The 19,039-nt window shown below is 39.9% G+C and overlaps 5 protein-coding genes across 7 annotated transcripts; 4 read left to right on the top strand and 1 right to left on the bottom strand.

Annotated features, from left to right (window-relative positions):
* Positions 1–159: 159 nt before the first annotated feature.
* On the bottom strand, positions 160–3,056 carry LOC129584910 (probable histone deacetylase 1-B). The gene is made up of 4 exons (XM_055477336.1): positions 2,824–3,056; positions 1,983–2,501; positions 1,371–1,746; positions 160–1,265 (listed from the first exon to the last, which is right to left on the bottom strand). The coding sequence occupies exons 2-4, from the start codon at positions 2,463–2,465 to the stop codon at positions 565–567; spliced, it is 1,560 nt and encodes a 519-aa protein (XP_055333311.1). The 5' UTR covers positions 2,466–2,501; positions 2,824–3,056; the 3' UTR covers positions 160–564.
* A 106-nt stretch (positions 3,057–3,162) lies between these two features.
* LOC129584917 (ribonuclease H2 subunit A-like) lies at positions 3,163–5,204 on the top strand. Of its 2 annotated transcripts, XM_055477350.1 has the most exons (4): positions 3,163–3,423; positions 3,585–3,741; positions 4,131–4,332; positions 4,399–5,204. In XM_055477350.1, exons 1-4 carry the CDS (start codon positions 3,307–3,309, stop codon positions 4,997–4,999), a joined length of 1,077 nt encoding a protein of 358 aa, XP_055333325.1. In that variant the 5' UTR covers positions 3,163–3,306; the 3' UTR covers positions 5,000–5,204. The 2 variants fall into 2 exon arrangements, with proteins under 2 accessions (XP_055333325.1, XP_055333333.1); XM_055477358.1 differs by having other exon boundaries at positions 3,163–3,741.
* A 316-nt stretch (positions 5,205–5,520) lies between these two features.
* On the top strand, positions 5,521–9,579 carry LOC129584631 (mitochondrial import inner membrane translocase subunit TIM50-A-like). Its single transcript, XM_055476876.1, has 9 exons — positions 5,521–6,201; positions 6,278–6,309; positions 6,532–6,553; positions 6,611–6,669; positions 7,872–7,991; positions 8,245–8,352; positions 8,751–9,006; positions 9,085–9,188; positions 9,245–9,579. Exons 1-9 carry the CDS (start codon positions 5,700–5,702, stop codon positions 9,347–9,349), a joined length of 1,308 nt encoding a protein of 435 aa, XP_055332851.1. The 5' UTR covers positions 5,521–5,699; the 3' UTR covers positions 9,350–9,579.
* Positions 9,580–12,776: 3,197 nt separating this feature from the next.
* Positions 12,777–16,522, top strand: LOC129585973 (ufm1-specific protease 2-like). Its single transcript, XM_055478936.1, has 13 exons — positions 12,777–12,941; positions 13,128–13,314; positions 13,378–13,496; positions 13,739–13,925; positions 14,059–14,333; positions 14,453–14,540; positions 14,614–14,780; positions 14,845–14,941; positions 15,043–15,186; positions 15,403–15,701; positions 15,761–15,863; positions 15,942–16,066; positions 16,125–16,522. The coding sequence occupies exons 1-13, from the start codon at positions 12,909–12,911 to the stop codon at positions 16,224–16,226; spliced, it is 1,926 nt and encodes a 641-aa protein (XP_055334911.1). The 5' UTR covers positions 12,777–12,908; the 3' UTR covers positions 16,227–16,522.
* A 500-nt stretch (positions 16,523–17,022) lies between these two features.
* On the top strand, positions 17,023–18,930 carry LOC129587737 (uncharacterized). 2 transcript variants are annotated; one of them, XM_055481622.1, is made up of 4 exons: positions 17,023–17,347; positions 17,744–17,921; positions 18,188–18,296; positions 18,483–18,930. In XM_055481622.1, the coding sequence occupies exons 1-4, from the start codon at positions 17,321–17,323 to the stop codon at positions 18,544–18,546; spliced, it is 378 nt and encodes a 125-aa protein (XP_055337597.1). In that variant the 5' UTR covers positions 17,023–17,320; the 3' UTR covers positions 18,547–18,930. The 2 variants fall into 2 exon arrangements, with proteins under 2 accessions (XP_055337597.1, XP_055337608.1); XM_055481633.1 differs by having other exon boundaries at positions 18,178–18,296; positions 18,483–18,924.
* Positions 18,931–19,039: the final 109 nt, after the last annotated feature.

The raw sequence follows: 19,039 nt of genomic DNA, 5'->3' as shown, positions 1-19,039 counted from the left end.
ATTTGTGTAAAATATTTTTGAAATTGCTTTTCTTCATAGATAGAAGTCTTCCCGGTTTCCGGCATATTCTAATTTTTAATGAAAGTTCCTACTGAAGTGCTCAAGGCCTACAGTATCCCAGAGACTGCTGTTACAAATGAAATCCAACCTGCAACCGCGCCAAGTTTTTACTGAATTTATTACAACAACTACTACTCCGTATGGTTTCGGACCTTCGGTGATGGTTGTAAGTCTGATCACTCTGATGGCTGACACAATACAACCTTAAAGTGCAAAAAGACAATAAGCTTGTGATAATTTCATACAGATGCGAATGTCGCTGTCATAAAAAGGTGCAGTACAGTTGAGGAAAAAATAGGTACCGTCACAAATAGTTCAAAATTAAATTTAAAAAAGCAGCGGCGAGTTATAACCATGAGAACACGCATGCCAATAAGTAATACCATGACTCAACAAAAAATACCGATAGCACAAGCTCATAACAAAGTGTCCAACATGCAAAAGTGACCATCATGACAATAAAGTTAAAATATCGGAACAGCACTTCCATAAAAAACAATAAAATTAGACAGTGGGATTTTCTTTTTGTGCCTCTCGGTCGTCAGCCTTGATCAGCTCATTCCCGGCACCCAGATCCATAGGCTCAGCAGATGCTTGCTCCGGTTGTACTGCAGCACTTACCGCGGTTGGTGTCCTGCTGGATGGTCCATCGTCATCACGCTCGCCGAAACCCTGCGGCAAGAGACGTTTCCTGGCTCCGCTTGGATGTATAATTTCTCCATTGCTATCCGCATTGCGATCATTCGACGCCTCTCCTCCTTCCGCCGTATCCAAATCATCAGTGCTCCGCTCACGGATCTTATCCTTCACGGCCTCAGGTACACGCTCGTCCGGGTTGGAATTCTCTACGGCCATTCGTTCAAGGTCATCGAGATCCATAGAGTCCTTGGGGACTTCATGCTGTTGCACAGACGGTGCGAACGGCATATGGCGCAGGTTTTCAAACAAGCGCTCTTTAACATTTTGCAGGTACTCGCTCGAGTTTAAATTTGACATATTAGATGGTGCAATATGGAGTTTAAAGTCAGGAGCAAAGTATTCGAAGTAATCATTGTACGGTAATTCATTAGCAACATCAACTCCGAGCGCTACGGCCGTTTCATACGTCCAACAGCGAGCTACGTTTTTGATTGTGTAGCCTCCTCCACCCAATAATAACAACGGCTTGTTAAAGCGTTTCATGAATTCCACGCACTTCGCATGTCCTAGGAAAAAACCAGGGAATTACACCCAAAGTAAGCAAAACAGCGAAAGGTTATCTGGAAGCCCAATGGAAGCGATCCGTATTTATAGTGATAACAGGACCGTACCTTTGACAGTCAGATTAAAGCAACCCAATCGATCTCCCGTGAGAGAATCAGCTCCACACTGGAGCACAACAGCTCCCGGGTCGTAGAACTCCATAACTTTCGTCATAACGGGTGCGAAAATCTCCTCATAACTGGTGTCATCGATGCCATCCCGGAGGGGGAAATTCACGGCATAGTGCTTCCCTTTTCCAGCTCCGATGTCGTTCAAATCGCCAGTTCCGGGGAAGTATTCGCCATACTTGTGATATGATACCGTTAGAACGCGATCTGTGGTGAAGAAAGCTTCTTCCACGCCATCGCCATGGTGCACGTCAATGTCCACATACAACACACGCTGATGGTATTTCAGCAGTTCCAAAATGGCCAAAACAATATCCTGCAATTAAAAGATTTGTTAAGTGTTTCCAATATGCCTACGGATCTGGAATTCAGTTATTGTAGATCACGTCTGTGCAGCGCAGCCTTTTATGTAAGTGTATGACACTTAATCTGTCTAATATTAATTTTATCAGGCAAAAATTGTGCAATGTGTATGCTCCCTATTAGGTACCGTATGCTAATTGAAAAAAATGCTACGATTTTATAACACCATAATTTCAGCAAAGAACTTACGTTTACGTAGCAAAAGCCCGACGCTTCGGCCTTTTTAGCGTGGTGCAAACCTCCTGCCCAGTTGACGGCAATGTCGGTCTGGCGTTTATTCAGCTTGATGGCACCAGCCAAGGATCCACCAGCAGAAAGCTGACAAAACTCATACAGTCCATCGAACACTGGGCAATCTTCTCCCACATTGAACTGCTGCATGTAGCGATTGTACTGCGCCAAATTATCAGGCCTGACGGATTTGAGAAAGCGTATGTAATCATCGGTGTGGAATTTGGACATTTCCTCGCAGGTCGCTTTGTGGGGACGGTACACTTCCATTTTCCGGTATAGTCCATAGTTGAGAATGAGATTGTGCGCCATTCGGATGCGATGGGGCTTCATGGGATGGCCCTGACCATAATAAAAATTTCCGACATCTGCATCATAATAATACGATACGCGCTTCTCATAATCCGAGCGGACTGGCTGCGAGACCGCTGACGTAGCCATTATGGCAATGAAGTTCAATGGGCTGCAACTGGACAACTGTAAAAAACGCACGCGATTACTAATAAGTTATTTAGGTGAATCTAAAGTGATTGCTTGTTAATTGTTTCGTTGTAACCCAGTAAGTATAAGTAGCCGTAAACTGACAAAGTGCAACAATTTGGTTATTCCATCATTCTATTTGTGTAAATTGATCAGAAACTAAAATCGAAACGCTTGCAGATAAACAGGAAAAAATTATTCACTAATAATAATTAATTTAACTTTAACTATTTCAATTTTTACTGCAAATGATGCAGCAAATCATCAAAAAACGAAAATTTAACGAAAAACAAACAAGCTAACAACATAGCGAACATACCGTTTATGGGTTCTTTTTATTGTGCAAACTGCAAACAATTATCCCGTGGTTAATGGTCGATTCTGGACTAATAGAATTGCAAAACTGTGTGTTAACAAAACGTATAAACCAAAAAAGCAGGTAATGCGGAGATAGTCTGATAATCAAAAGCGGAATTTGACGATCCACAGGAATACTAAAATGCAAAGCTGCAAAACTACTTTGCATTACTTTGCATTAGATTTCTAAAAAATTTTGGCCGACATTTTTTCGTAAAAGTAGAGGGCGCTGACGAGGAAGGTAACAACGCAAGTAGTATGGAGCCATATAAGAAGCGGTACGGATGCTGTTTCTAGTTCATGCAAAATTGCAAATGCAATTTATTATTTTGCCAAACTGTAAATTATTATTATTGTATCATATTTGTGCTCGTAAAAACTTACAATAAATTATCAAAAGTATTGTTTTAGGCTGGACAAGGCTCATCTTTGGAGATCGCTTCAAATGAAGCAGTTTGAGAATTGTACTGAAGCAATTACTGTAGTACTTTATACTTGCACTGTCTTACAGCAGTCCGCCCTGTCGTATCCTCGCAGGCTGCCAGGCTCGCAGATTGCAGGGGTGAGTCGATTTGGACTTCTCCTCTACAACTCTTCCACAAGCCAAACTGCAGATTGTTTTGTACTGCGATAGTAAACGTTCTGCGATTTTTGGCGTTTTCGCCTGTTTGCTTTGTAAATACAGTAGTTAAGTACTGTGATTGTACTCGACGGACTTTACAGTGTTCTTTAAGGAGTTTAAGCCACAAATTTTGGAATATGCAGTCAGCAATGGAACTGGAAGATTTTCATCAAGATAATACAAAAAATTTTGTCTTAAAATCAGTCCTTCCAGCTTCAATCGGGAAAGAGGATGTTATAATCGGGATCGATGAAGCAGGTCTGTTGCATTGTTTGCGTTTTACAGTAGTTTGCGGCTTTTGCCTTCGATAATTTGATGTATTGATTGTATATTTGTATTCCATTGTAATTAGGTATTGCCTTATTTTTGCATGATAATTGATAGAATCTGGGTGAATATATGCACGTAGCGCTGATTAACGATAGGAATTACTGTACATTTTAAAAAGAACTTACCTTATAATAACGATAGCGGTAAATGTTGCAGAACGTGTTGCTTTGAGTTTTCGTCATCTATGATTTAGCGGAGTGAAATTACGTGTTAAAAATCTTTACGTATAGCCGCCGATTATGCTCGTTATTGTTTTTTCTTTGCTTAACAAGTTTTTTTTAAACGTAGCTTTCAAGGTTTTTTTACGTATCTTACAGGACGGGGTCCTGTTCTGGGGCCGATGGTGTATGGAGCCTGTTACGTGGCGAAAAAAAGCGAAGGTCTTCTGTCATCCGTAAAGGTTGCTGATTCAAAAACTCTAACAGAAGAGCAGCGCAATCAGTGCTTTGCAAATTTACACGCCGGCGCCGACAATTTCGGCTGGATGGCCCAAATCCTTTCGCCTGCGGTCATCTCAAAGTACCGGCAGTCTGTCATTTGCTGTGCTACTCGTTGTCAGTCGTAGCATTTTCAACGTATTTCCAGGTGCATGCTGAGCCGAGCAAAGTACAACTTAAATGCCATTTCTCATGATTCGGCAATGTTTCTTATCCAGTCCGTTTTGGACTTGGAGATCAGAGTGGCAGGAGTGTACCTGGACACCGTCGGTGACCCCAGTAAATATCAGGCCAAACTACGGGATCGTTTCCCGCATATACCGGATATTGTGGTTTCTAAGAAAGCCGACTCGTTGTTCCCAGTGGTCAGTGCGGCTAGTATTGTTGCCAAAGTGTGTCGTGATAAAGCCCTCCGTGAATGGAAATTTCGCGAGGGCGAGAAGTTTTTGGCGGATTTAAACTATGGAAGCGGATACCCATCGGATCCAGAAACAAAACGATTCCTTGATCAGTTCAGAGACCATGTTTTTGGATATCCGCAGTTGATCCGGTTCAGCTGGTCAACCACGGAAACTGCTCTTGAGAAAGCGGCAAGTGTGACATGGGAAGAGGTAGTCGAAGTGGTCAACAGTTCAACGCCGTCCATCATGAATTTTTTCAAACGGGAGGTATCTCAAGGTACTTCATCAGTCCCTCATCAGCACCAGTTTTTCACTGATCGCAGACTGAAAGCGGTAGCTCAGTTCTGACAAAATGGATTTGTTGTATCTGCTGATGCTTTGTTCTGCAATACAGCGCCTCCTTTGAGTTTCCATTTGTAGAAGTTGTACATGCGCGTCTTTGTCCCTTGGTTTTGGCAATCAGATATTATTAATCAAAAGCTTTGTTCGGAGGATTTAGTTTTACCATGGGTTTTCTGTATAAACAATGTCATAATGCAAGTAAAAGCTGATTTTGTAAACCTACTACATGTAGTACCGGTCCGTTGAACAACCAGCGTGAACTGTAAGGACCACAGAAGTGTAGACGATATCATATGATATCTTCTGAGTTTTTCACATTTTTTGCTACATTTAAAGGTATGCACCTATGTAATAAAATTTCTGAATTTTTAATGCAACCGGTCTTATGTTTGAGCCGGATTTTCACACGGTTTTCAAATTTTACCACTGCGAGCATAGCAAGTCGTCGACGTGTGCGCAGGCAGCCTCGGTACGGCAGGTACTTGAATTACTTACAACAATTTGGAGTGATATGGAAACATTCGTACGAGTAGTACTTATTCTGGACCTCGGGTTACCAATTTTTATTCGGTTTAGTTCAAAATTTCTAAGAAAATCTGTTTGCAGTGAGCAATTTACATGCGCGCACGAGCGGTACGCGCGATACATCGGGAAATTTATTATCTGTTATGAATAATTCGCATCGTGGTGTCCTGATGTGATAGATATGGCGCTTGCTGGTAAAACAGTACTGACGAAGAAACTCGCGAATGTAATCCGACAGAAAGCGAATATCCTAGCGAGTTGTGATCAATCACGAAACTGGAATACTATTCCGAGCACATCACGCCATATATCTTGTTTTTCTGGCCCGCTTTATGACTGGCATTCCGGTTCGGAAAACCGAAAACATTATTGTAGCTCCGGACGACATCAGTTTTCTCCTTGGATATCAGGTGCTCAAATTGCCAGCTTGAAAACATGGTCAACATCCTTGGCGCAAGAATCAGATACGAAAAAACTTGCGGACCAAATTTTAAATAAGACCGTGCAGTCGCAGACAAATGATTCTGCTAGCAAGGATCTGCCGAATCCGTCGCAGTCATCCTCAGCGGAAGAGGAAGAAAAGCGGCGTAAAGATGCCTTCGCTCGGCGAGCGATGAAGTGGTCTCTGATAGCCATGGGATGCACATTTGTCGGAGCAGCCGGTTTTGCCATTTTAGAGTGGGGTAGGCATATACTTGCTCTAGTTCAGTGGAATTTGCGCATTTTTAGTTTTCTATGCTAAACACTGTTGTCTTTTAGGGCAACCACAAAAAGATGAGGACGGGAATTTGGTATGTTAAGTAACTCAAACCTGCATTAGTGTTTTTTTTAATTATGTGCCAATATTTATCGTTACTGTGCATTACTACTTGAACTGTAGATGCAAGTAATTCATGAGAATAACATACACTGTAGGTAACCGCCGATTTTGTAATTGCTTTTAAATTGTCGCTCGCTCGACTCGATCGCATTCTTATTTTTTTAAATTGATAATTAAATTTCGTCCTTTTCAGGTTATTGATGAATTCAGTACCAGTAAGTGTGCATGTGTCTTCGGTTTTTCTTTTATCATTCTTAAGTTTTTTCTTGTAGTGCCAGTGTGGAAACAATATCTTTTGCGATCATGGAAGGAGATGGTGTTTTTTGAAAAGGTGAGTACTGTAATGTGATAACATGCTTATTAATATGTAAACATGGATGGATCAATTTTCAGCTCTGTTGAGGTTTAGCTCGGAGTCCGACAATTCAAATTACCTAACACCTGCTCTATTCTTTAATGATATCCTAGCATTCGCTTCTTTTTATGATGTATCGGATTATAAATAGCATTTGTCAGCCGTCAGGAATTCTGACAAATAATTACTGTAGTGGCTCGCACATCTTGAACCACAGAGTTAGTGTACGGGAAAAAAGTGCATCCAATATACACACTCTAACCGGGCAAAATGCACGGCTACGAAATAATGCTTGATTTGACTTCAACATGAACACTCCTTCTGAATCTGTCCAATTAATCAAGCATTTTCATTAAAATTGTAATTCACCTTAGAAAAAAACGATTTGTATCTGAAAGCTCGAATTGTTCTGTAGCTGTAGCATGCTGACGCTGAACGTACCCCTCACCCTGCAGGGGCACCCCAAAAACCACAACAAACCAGTGTTTGAATTCCAGCTGACAGCAAAGATTCAAGTTAATGGCTGCTTTTGAGCATAAATATAGTTAATAATTGTTAGAGCTCTAATTTTTTTAATATTCAAGAAGGTTCTCCAGACCAGATGTTGTGAAACATCAGAAATTAACAATGCAAACAACTGCGAATCGTGCGTGTGGCCCTGTTAGAGTGTGTATATGGGATGCACGTTTTTCCCGTACAACAACTCTGTGGTTCAAGATGTGCGAGCCACTACAGTAGTTAAACTCGGTTATTGCGTCAGATATCGGCATTATTTATCGCTGAGTAGTTAGTTCCAGTTCTTCCTTTATTTTCATTATTTGGTTACTTTTTATTCAGGTTCGTTAAAATTTCTGAACTAATTTTGTTCGATGTATCTCAGTAAGTGTTTATTGTTTTCAAGTTGTTTATTAATTAATTTTTCTTGTAAAATCTTGAAAACAGTATTTTTAGACAGTAACCTAGCCACCAGATACTGTAACAAAAAGGAAGCGCGGTCACTCTACTGGATCATTAAAATTTAGACATTAAAATCAGTAAATGTTATTCTTGTGTCCGTTAGGCTGTTTACCGTTTTTGTTTTCATTACGTATTACTATTAAGAAGTGTCGAAAGATTATTACGTGCGTACTATTTTCGCATATGGGGTTGTTTTGATACTACATTGTTCCTAATTTTAGATGATTAAAGAACCATCAAGAGAGAAACTATTGCCAGACCCTTTCAAAGAACCATATCACCAGCCTCCGTATACGCTAGTTCTGGAAATGACAGGAGTTCTTGTGCATCCTGATTGGACGGTAAAGTGTTGATTGTAACCGCTTGTGCAATAAAAAGTGGAAGATTTGCAAGTACTTATTTGCTGGCGGAGGATTGCAACAGATACCGGGGCATCTGTTCGTTTTACCCATATTCTTGTTGAATAAACCACACGGCTGCTTAATTATGACTTCAATTGTGCAGTTCTTCTTAATTTCGGTTATAAAAAAAATTAAACCGCCGTTTTTCTAATACTTTCTCATTTAGTGAAACTTTATTATTACTTATGTTTAGTACGCAACCGGATGGAGATTTAAGAAGCGACCCGGTGTGGAATATTTCCTGGAGCAACTTGCCGGCCCTTATTTTGAAATTGTTGTGTACACCAGTGAACAAGCTTTCGTAAGCACGGATGTTTATGTATAATAATAATCAAAATTTCACGCCTAGCAATCTCCTGCCTGGCTGTCACTATAGACGTAACTCTTTTCACTTTCTTGTACGGCAAGAAGTTTATAAGGATTTCGTAGATTGGTTTTACCTGAACAGTAAATAGAACCTTTAATCCTGAATTTGATAATAATTCGTTAAGTTAGCCAGGTTTAAATTCTCACGCTAGATGGCGATCCTAGCCCTTAATGGGTTGCCTGCCTACTTTGCAATAACCAATAAGTAAGATGATCATTAATCGTTGCTTTGATTATTACCTAAGAAACGTAATCTTTCGTGTCACGTATTTTAATACTGTTGATATTGCGGCTCAATGGTCATGGATGGACTGACAGTTTTTTGCTTTTCAGACAGCTTATCCTATCTTGTTCAGCCTTGATCCGAATGGATGTATTTTGTATAAATTATTCCGTGATTCGACACGCTATATCAACGGGAAGCATATTAAAGATTTGTCCTATCTAAATCGAGATCTATCCAAAGTGATCGTTGTGGACTGTGATCCCGCTGTTGTTACTCCACATACTCGCAATGCTGTCTTACTTCCAAAGTGGACTGGCAACGATGATGACCGCACACTCTTGGAGCTGGCAACATTCTTAAAAAGTGCGATATTTTGCGTCTGTTTTTTTTCTTTTGTCGTAAGTGATGGGAAGATTGCAGTTAACTTGTTGTTCGCTTTAGCGATTGCTGCCAGTGAGGTTGATGATGTCAGAGAAGTTCTTGACAATTATCGAGATGAGGACGATATTCTCTCGGCTTTCCGAACGCGACAGAAAATACTGATGGTACGGTTATTTGCCGTGCTTTTCGAAACTCAAGAAAGTCATTCTGTTCATTTCAGGAGGAGCAGAGCAAGGCGGCGGCCGCTTTATCTCACGCACAGGAAGAAAAGGATAAACGTGGAATGTTGAGTAACTTTGCGCCATCATTGTTTAGGAGAAAGTGATGCCATCTAAGGCATCTTTTTGTGTTTTTTATTGAATTACGCCGCCTTTTTTTGTTGTCTGTTCAGATGTGGTGAATTTCGTTTCTATGACTGCTAACTGGGAAAATAAGGTGGTTTTCGGGGAATGTCGTTTCTGATGTATTTTCATGGAACCTGAAAAAAACGTGAATGTTGTATACAAGTATACGTATGCCGGTATGCGTACGTTAGTAATAATATTGCGCATGTTACATAGTTTATAACGCTGTGTACATTTTTAAAGGCAGCTGCCACCCGAAAAGAGGAATTCCTATTTCAAGAATGGTCTTAGAAGGGCGGACGCCTGCGACAGGAGAACACTGCTGATTCTATAAATGAAATTTAAATATGAATTTCTGAATTTACTGAAGATACTGAAGAAATAAAAATCTGCCGATGACGGGACTCGAACCCGTGCCAGCTGCGTCTGTAGCCGTCCGTCTTACCACTGATCTACACCGGCTGCATTATTAAATCTTCTTAAGATTTTAGCGCACTGTGCGACTGCCTATCATCAATGGTCTTAGAAGGGCGGACGCCTGCGACAGGAGAACACTGCTGATTCTATAAATGAAATTTAAATATGAATTTCTGAATTTACTGAAGATACTGAAGAAATAAAAATCTGCCGATGACGGGACTCGAACCCGTGCCAGCTGCGTCTGTAGCCGTCCGTCTTACCACTGATCTACACCGGCTGCATTATTAAATCTTCTTAAGATTTTAGCGCACTGTGCGACTGCCTATCATCCCCGCTGCAAGACAGCGAAGCCCCTTGAGCGTAGTCTGATAACAACAGTGCAACAGTGCGTGATACGTACTCCTTCGTACAAGCGCCCCCTTCTCTCCCGATAACATTGCTGTTGTACTGCAGGCTGTCCACGTATTGTCCGTTTTCTTACACGGTGCTACTGCTATCCGTTTTCTTACACGGTGCGTGTGGAGCCAAGCCTATTGCTGTACTTTAAATACACCCGGAGGGGTGAACCAACGGATCTGCTACCATCTTAGAAGGGCGGACGCCTGCGACAGGAGAACACTGCTGATTCTATAAATGAAATTTAAATATGAATTTCTGAATTTACTGAAGATACTGAAGAAATAAAAATCTGCCGATGACGGGACTCGAACCCGTGCCAGCTGCGTCTGTAGCCGTCCGTCTTACCACTGATCTACACCGGCTGCATTATTAAATCTTCTTAAGATTTTAGCGCACTGTGCGACTGCCTATCAATGGGATGTATTTTGCGTATTTCGCGTAAAATACGCGCGGCTAACGGGAAAATTGCTCCTCGTAGACCTAACGCTATAACGAACCCCACCCACAGCCAATGAGCAGTTCCTTAGCCAACGAATCCTAATTGCACACAGAACTTAAGAGAAATTTTCTCCGATTCAAATCATTGGCTTTTAAATGCTATGGCTTTGAAAGCCATAGCATTTAAAAAGTAACCGTACATGCTATATTAAACCTTTTTAAATCCCAGCGTCAGAGTTTTCGTTTTTCTTACAAGAAAGATTAATTTTCATGTTTTTTTCTGTCGATAACGGTATCGCTGAATTTCACTACTTCTGTTCATGTTGTTATTGACTGGTAGTCTTGTTGTCGTCGTTCTTTCCTTGTAAATGACAAGTTATCATAACTTTTACTGGGTCACAAAATTCACTCCACCGTTTTTAAAATTGCACATTAATGTGAAAAACAACAAACAATTTTATTGTTCACAATAAAAACAAGTATTTTGTCACAAAAAACTAGTTTACATATGCAAATAGTGGCAAAATACAGAAATTCAAAGCTATTTCTCGTAGCCTTTCCCAACAGGGAGCACTGCAGACTGTACATCAGGGTGTACTACAGGTTTTACATCAGGTTGTACACCACGATGTACTTCAGGCTGTACTGCAGGATGTACATCACGATGTACTACAGGATGTGCTACAGGACGTTCGTTTATTTAAATATATTAATGCTAAAATTTGAAATAATAAGTACTGTCATATCTATATTAAAGAAAACACGAGATAAAAATTAACATGAGACACCACTACAAAAACTTCGGTATTACGTTTTTAGGGCATGAGCAAAGTTTCTGGTACGGAATACATTATTATTATATGCATTATCGTAACAATTAGTTTCTGTATTATTAATTATTCTTTAAAAATAAAAATTTCTTTTTAGCTTGTCCAGATTATGTTTGTAAAAATTGCGTTTTAGTAATGTCTTCGACGTTACCTAAACAATTCCGCTTTGCCGGTATGGGTGAGTTAACAATCCTAAATGCTACATTCTAAAAAGTTTGTTTGCGAAATCCACAATTAAATTTGTGGCGTCTTAAATTTATGATGAGGTTGTTTTGTAGCATTGCAGGGCAGCATACTACAGTCGTACTGAAATATTAGTCTACATTAAAACGCACCAGATTACTGTGCATGTCGGGGCTAACGATAACCTCCTATCTTAAAAACGTATAGAGTAGTGCCGAAAGTTTTTGTATATGTAGTAATTTCTTATATTAATTGTTTTCTCATGTATATTTAATACATATGTAACAATATTTGTTATTTTAAATTTAGTATTTCCCTTTAGTTTTAATTACATTAAGATATCGTTTGTTATTAAATAAATGCTCTGCAGCACACCCTGTAGTACAACCTAATGTACATTCAGTAGTACACCTTGATGCACATCCTGTAGTACACCTTGATGTACATCCTGGAGTGTACCTTTATGTACATCTTGTAGTACAACTTGATGTAAAATTTGTAGTGCATCCTGATGCGGGCGGTTATGAGATTTAGCTTAGAATTTTGTATTTCGCATAATTTCTTTATTTTTTACAGTTATGAGAAGTAGCTTAGAATTTTTGTTTTTTGTAAGCCATTTTATTTTTGCAACAAAAATGCATTTTATTGTAGCGATCTTTAACTTTTTGATTTTTTTGTACATCGGTGTTTAATTTTAAAAACCATTGAACAAATCTTGTGGCGTAAGCTATTTCATTTACATGAAAAGCACGACTGCTACGACATCAGTTTACATATAATGACACGACTTTATTCTTATGAAACTGTCCATCGATATTAAAATCGTTAATGAAATTCAGCAAAAACGTAATTAGCAGAAACCAAAACGTAAAATTATTTTATATAAATAAAAATGAGAACTGAAGCTTTGATTAAAAAGTTTTATATTGCACATTAACTTTTTATATAGCCGCTACCGATAAGTTCTGCATAGTACCAGTACATTTTTGCAATGTGCCTTCTAATCCTGTAGGTAATTACGATTCGTTGGCTAAGAAACTGCTCATTGGCTGTGGGCGCGGTTCGTTATAGCGTTAGGTCTACGAGGAGCAATTTTCCCGTTAGCCGCGCGTGGATGTAAAATTTATTTTATTTCAGTTTTACCTTCTACAAGTACAAAATCTGATACGAGGCTTTTATGCGTGTGTAGATTTTTCTGTTTTCAGTATCAGCACAATATACCGAATTTTTCCGATTTTAAGGCAAACTGTTAATTTTGTCTATTGTTGAAATGAGTATTCACGTAGCGGAAAACTTGGAGAAGGTAAGAGAAATCCTTAAGGTCTAGTTTTGAGACTTTGACTGCCGATCCCCGCAGCAGTTCAGAGACAGAAGCGCTGCGTGTGTCAGATGATTTTTACAGCATCATCTCCGTGGGACCTTAAGTTATTTCAGGATGTTACTGTATGTAGTAGTTATTTGATTTGTTAATGTTTGCGTTTACTTCCAGCATTTGCAACGTTATTACCGAGAAGAGTCTCCTGAATTCCAGTACGCTGTGCTTTATGGACTGGAACTGGAAAAAGAGCAAAATCAGTTCATTGTGTTGATGTGTTCATTCTGTGATTCCGACGTATTTCATGATCCAGGCCGTCTGCAGGAGTATTTGGACTTGAACAATCAGTTAATTCCTACTGGTCCGTGTTGAAAATAGTAAGCTTCGAGAGGTGCACTCTTTAATTTGTGTGGACTCTTGGTAGGGCTTGTCAGCGTGGGAATATTGGCAGCCACCGCGAATTCTGACGATTCTAGTGGCCGACACAATTTGGCTGCATTTCTCAGCGTGTTAAATTCTGCGGCCTCTCCAAAACTAAAGCAGGTACCGATGATTTGGGATTTTTTTCAGTTGTTTAAATAGCGTAACATTTGCTGCAAGTCGCCGGAAAAATTTTAATGCTATAAAAATAGAAATTGGGGATTGTTATTGAGTGTCAGTCAGTTAATAATAATTATTGGTGACACATATTATCATCAACCGCTAACGTGATGATTGCCATTCGGCTGCTAAGTAATTCTTGCGCTAATTTGTGCAAAGTTTTTAATGGTGCTTTGTGCTTCTAGCACCGAATTGTGATTTGCTGTGAGAACGCGGGCGCTAACTTAAAAGGATTGTTGGCCGACACAACCGATACGCTTCGTGAAGTTCCGGTTACGGTCAAACCCAATCGTTTCCTGCAGCAGTTTTACGTTTGTTTCACTCTGAGGGGCACTTTCAGCACGTCCATTACACCTAATCAGAATAAAAATGGTATCTTCCTAATCCTGTGATATTATTGTGAATCTGTGGCGTTATGTAAACTAATGAAATGAGATACTAATCCATTTATTGATTTATCTTGCAAGGTCTGCGCTGTTTTTTTCATGGAATGTTTGGTTTATAGGCATTACAAAGGCCGTTGAGGATAAGTTAATGGAATTACAAATTGAAAACAAATCTCACTTTGGATACAGTTTATGCGACAACTCGGTTTTTTTCCTTCCTGGAGAGCCTTCGGTTGTCGTCGTTAAAGATGGCCTCAGGGGAGTTAATCTCCATACTCCCATTAAAGACTTCGTTACTGTGCTGGAGAAAAATCAGCAAAAAGCTGAAAAAACGGCATCGAAACCGCGCAGCTTGCCTGTGTCTTTCTCCGATTTATCCGGAAATCTGCTCTCGGTTAGTGGGTCAGGTGAAATTTCATAGTACAAACGTTCAGTAAACGGTTATTAGTTTCAGTCGCACTTTTTTTCTTTTGACTGGGGTTTTCTGCCAGAATAACTGTTCACTTTTTGCAGGATAAATTGTTGGATATCAGTATACATTCCAATGTGTCGCATCAGAGCAGCTCAGAGGGAAGCTCGCCGCTGTTGACAGTTGGTTCCGGTAAAGTTTACTCGTAAATTTATTTCTCAAAAATGGGATTCCGAAACATTACAGTTTTTACTTTTGCTTCCAGGGGCGACTAGGTTAATACGTTTCCAGGTTGATGCTTTTTTGTTTGTACCCAAAGAAAAGGCTTTGGGTGAGCTTGTGGAGTTCATAGAACATGCAAAAAAGCGGCAGTTTGCTGCACTTTGTGAATTCCTTCGTCGTCCCGAATGTGGCTCGTTAACCATGGAAGACGTAAGTTTAACTCAATACGCCAGTATATTTCGCCTTTTCCACGGTTTGTATCTTCCACTTCAAGGCTGATATTCCGGTACCGTACCATATTATTAATGGACCAAACATTCTTACTTTGCTTGCCACCGTACGGAAACGCTTGACGGAGGATCGTGTGCAAGGTGTGTCATCGATTCGAGATTTTAAAAACAAGATTACGTACAGGCTGCATTACAGCGTCGTAAAAAGATGCTCCTTCGAGTTTTAACCTTGCGATTTTCAGATGACTTAATGCAACAACTGTACAGTCGTTTTGGCTTCGTTACCAAAGATCTGGTGCTCCATCCTTATGCTTCATTAAGGAATAGAGTTGGAATGGCACGCAAGAATCTAATGGGTGTCGGAGACAAACTTCTGCTTAAAAACAGTAAGAAAGTTACTAAGTATACGAGTATACAACTTTGATCCCGTTGTAGAACGCAGAATAATAGAACACTTTTCATATAAAGCCGATACTTATAATCGTTGGCATTAGTCGTACATTTTCATCAGAAAACCAAGTACGAATTATTTACATGTGCGGTTCTACTCGCTGCCATTATTCTTGTGGCACTAACTGTTTACTGTTCTTGTTTGATAATAGGCCAGTTTTTGAACGAAAATCCTGAGCAATGGGATGTTGCTTGTGTACAAGGACTGTATACTTATCATCACTATAAACAAGATCGCTTTGACGATGACGGCTGGGGGTGTGCCTATCGGTCACTGCAAACAATATTTTCCTGGTTTCGTTTGCAAGGATTCACAGATTTACCCATACCGACGCACGATCAGATCCAGAAAGTACTGGTAGAAGTTAAAGATCGCGAGCGTTCCATTATCGGATCGAAACAGTGGATTGGGGCGACTGAAATTACTCGTGTGCTGGAGCATATCCTGAAGGTGGGAGATCAGTGTGAATTTTGCTGCATGAGGAATTTGGAAAACTTTATTGCCTGCAGGTGCCGTGCCGATTTGTGACGGCTAACTCTGGATCGGAATTGTCAACAGCATTTGCATCATTGAAGTACCATTTTGAGACCGAAGGAACTCCTGTAATGATAGGTTTGTTACACAGTGCACATTACAGTTAAAAATCCGGTGCTGCTTGGGATGTATGAGTAGGCATTCCGTGGGTTGTAGGAGGGGGAGTGTATGCCCACACCATTGCTGGAATTGCCATGAACCGCGTCACTGGCGAAGTCAAAGCTTTGGTGGTCGATCCTCATTACGTTGGCGAGGATGACATTGACCTGATTCTGAAAAAGGTGGGAAGTGTGTTTGTGGGACTTCGTATTAGATTCCTCTATTAAGCCATTTTTTCAGAATGGAGTTTGCTGGAGAACGCCAGAATTTTGGGACCAGACTGCCTTTTATAATTTATGTTGTCCGCTTAGACCCTCGTTGGTCAACTTGGTAGTGACCTGATGGATTACGTTTCATTTTGCTTTGTTTTTATTGTGCGCTGGAAACTGCATAACATTAATAGTTATTTGGATCTATTGTAGGTCTGATATGCGTTGGCTCAAAAACTTTGTTCGAATAGATTTTATTTTGGTATAACACTATAACCGTTTGTGGACTTGACAACAGAGATTGCTTTTTGTCTGGGTTAGGTTTTTTGGCTGCCCTACATTTGCTCTGTACCGGTATCTTGATTTGATGGGGTAATTTATAAAGGACATCTTCCTAGCCAAGACGAAAAAAAGTTACGAAGGAAGCTACTCGTACTAGTTTGTGCTCATCTTTGTTGAAATTACCGTGAGCTACAAATGCGTGACTACAATTATTTTTAAAAAATGCTAGTCAGGTCACAGCTTTTTACCAAATTAGCACTCACTATTCAGTTTAAAGGTCAGTCTGTCTTGGTGTTCGTAGCTCTGGTCGGGAAAGACTACCCAGTGGACGCTTAAGTACGGACCGTACTTTTGCGTCCACTGTACGGTTACTCATAGTGAATGCTTGAAGCCGCCGTTGTACCAACGTACGAGTATAGTAGGTACTGCACAGATTTTCACAAAGTCCTCAAAATTTTCTCTTCCTTTTGAATTAATCGTAACTACAGGCCCTACATCTTTTGTTTTCGTGCTTCAAAGTTCATACACAAATCCATGATAAACGTAAACACCGTCGTTTGGCGGTTGCAGGATTTACACACGTTCATCAGCGTTACCGCACCGGCACCGTAATATGGTTTGTGATCTGCGTGCTCGTACTTCATATTTATACTTGCTTTATTACTCGTATTAGTCGTATATGAATGAGATCTCTTTTTGTAACAATTTTAAGTACTTCCACTGAAACTGTAACCCCGATTTACATCTTACAGATTCTTATGTAGATGCCAGAAGAGCCAGGACGTGCAATCGTGGTTCTTGTTTTGTTACCTATAAAAGAGATGTCTGGACAGTTTGGGTCTTCGGTTGTCTGCGAAGTGCGAAGCAGTCCACAGTTGTAGTTCCGATGATTCTCGCGCATTTTTGTAGTTTTGTCACAAGAATCTGTGTTTTCTGCAAGCCAAGATGGACTACCAGAAGCCTCAAATAAAGGTAAAAAACACCACCAAGGAAGCGTCAAATATGGCCACCCACTTAACTGAACCAGTTCTTAGTCTGAACGTTGGAGGATTTTCGAAGAGTGTTCTCGTACTTGTGATAACATTTAATTTGCTTCTAAAAGACAATTATTATTGTAGATAATAATTTATATTGCTATAAGATTACTGATATAAGCGGTAATTAGCCATAAGCGATGCTGTTACTGAGTGTTACGAGTACTTACTTCTCACTGGTCAGAACTCAGAAGTTGTAAGACCTAATTCCATTAAAAAGTGGACTGGTAAGGAATCTACAGAAACATTGTAGCTCAATAGGAAATAATTCGAAAAATGATTATATTAAATTTTAGAGATTTTGCTTTTAAAGTGTACGATAAAATTTACATAGACAGAAAGCATCAGACTACGGATTAAAGCTGATGTCCCTGCTGATTATTTTCACCAACCGATGGCTATTGCGAGAGGACCGGATGGCGTGGTTTACTTACGCATTGGTGACGATATTTACGAAGGCCGTGCAGTTCTTGAGAACACCGATGGTACCGCTGTTCACTTTGATGTCGCAGGTTTGTTTTTTGACCGTCGCCGTCGTGGACCATGGTCACATCGGGTTAGATTTTGCTTAGACTGTTAGAGCATAAATTGCTGCATAATATGATAATGACGTAGACTTTACAATAGCTGATTGAACATCGTTGATGTATTTACAATTTACGTGACGAGTTGACGTCACCCAATTGACCATGTGTTGGTTTTGTTTGGCACATAGGTACTTCGTTTGAATGGTTTCGATTCATTTTTGCAGCTGCAGTAATTTTGTAGAAATTTCTAGTAATGAAGCCGAAGGAGCTACCGCTTCCGGTCGTCTGGCAAATTTCGCTGTCAGTGATTTCGAGTATCAGTTTTGCCACTTGGCCGAATGTCCAGTCCCACACCAAAAGGTGAGCAGTATGGTCATGTCACTCATGTGCTTACTGAAATACATAATCAAAACTCTAAACCGCCATGTACTCTAAGTATAATATATTTATAATGGATTACGAAGGGTATTGAGTAAATAAATTAAAGAAATAACAGTGCATGTGTTACTGAAATTCGCCATTAAAATAGTTTTTTTGATTCGGCAGAGACCGAAGAGGCAGCAGTGAAAATGGAGATGGACATAGAATTTCCCGATCTGAACTTTACTGAGACCGGCGCCAGCAGTGTAGCCGGGTTGATTGGTCAGAACTTTACCGATGCTGAGAAAGCCAAAGATTTCCAGTGCCTTCCCTTATCGACGGGATAAATAATAGACAGGAAATTTATAAAGAAAACGTATACAGTTGAAATTTTGGAAACATGCTGATTTTGGACAGATTGCTCTGTTTCCTTACAGTATTGAATCTTCTGGGAGTTGTGCATACTTGTACAGGTGTTTTTTCAGTTTGGCCTAGAGCTTTCACACTATGTATGGCCTTATGTGTCATGTGGATCTGTGAATGACGTATAGAATCTTACCAATAGTCATTGGACTCATTCCTAACAATAAAGTAAAAACCATACAGCCATTTGGTTTTATTGATTTTTCTTATATTTTGGTTGATATTCTTGTATTTTTTTCCCGTGTTTTTATAAAAATTAAAGTAGTGTTGCGAGTTTAATTAGTACGCTTTACTCCTTGTGGCTTGTAGGTTGTTGTAGC

The sequence above is a fragment of the Paramacrobiotus metropolitanus genome, unplaced genomic scaffold (genome assembly GCF_019649055.1).
Source record: "Paramacrobiotus metropolitanus isolate TYO unplaced genomic scaffold, Prichtersi_v1.0 Parri_scaffold0000002, whole genome shotgun sequence".
Classification (NCBI taxonomy): Eukaryota; Metazoa; Tardigrada; class Eutardigrada; order Parachela; family Macrobiotidae; genus Paramacrobiotus; species Paramacrobiotus metropolitanus.
This window is presented reverse-complemented; position numbering and strand designations above follow the sequence as displayed.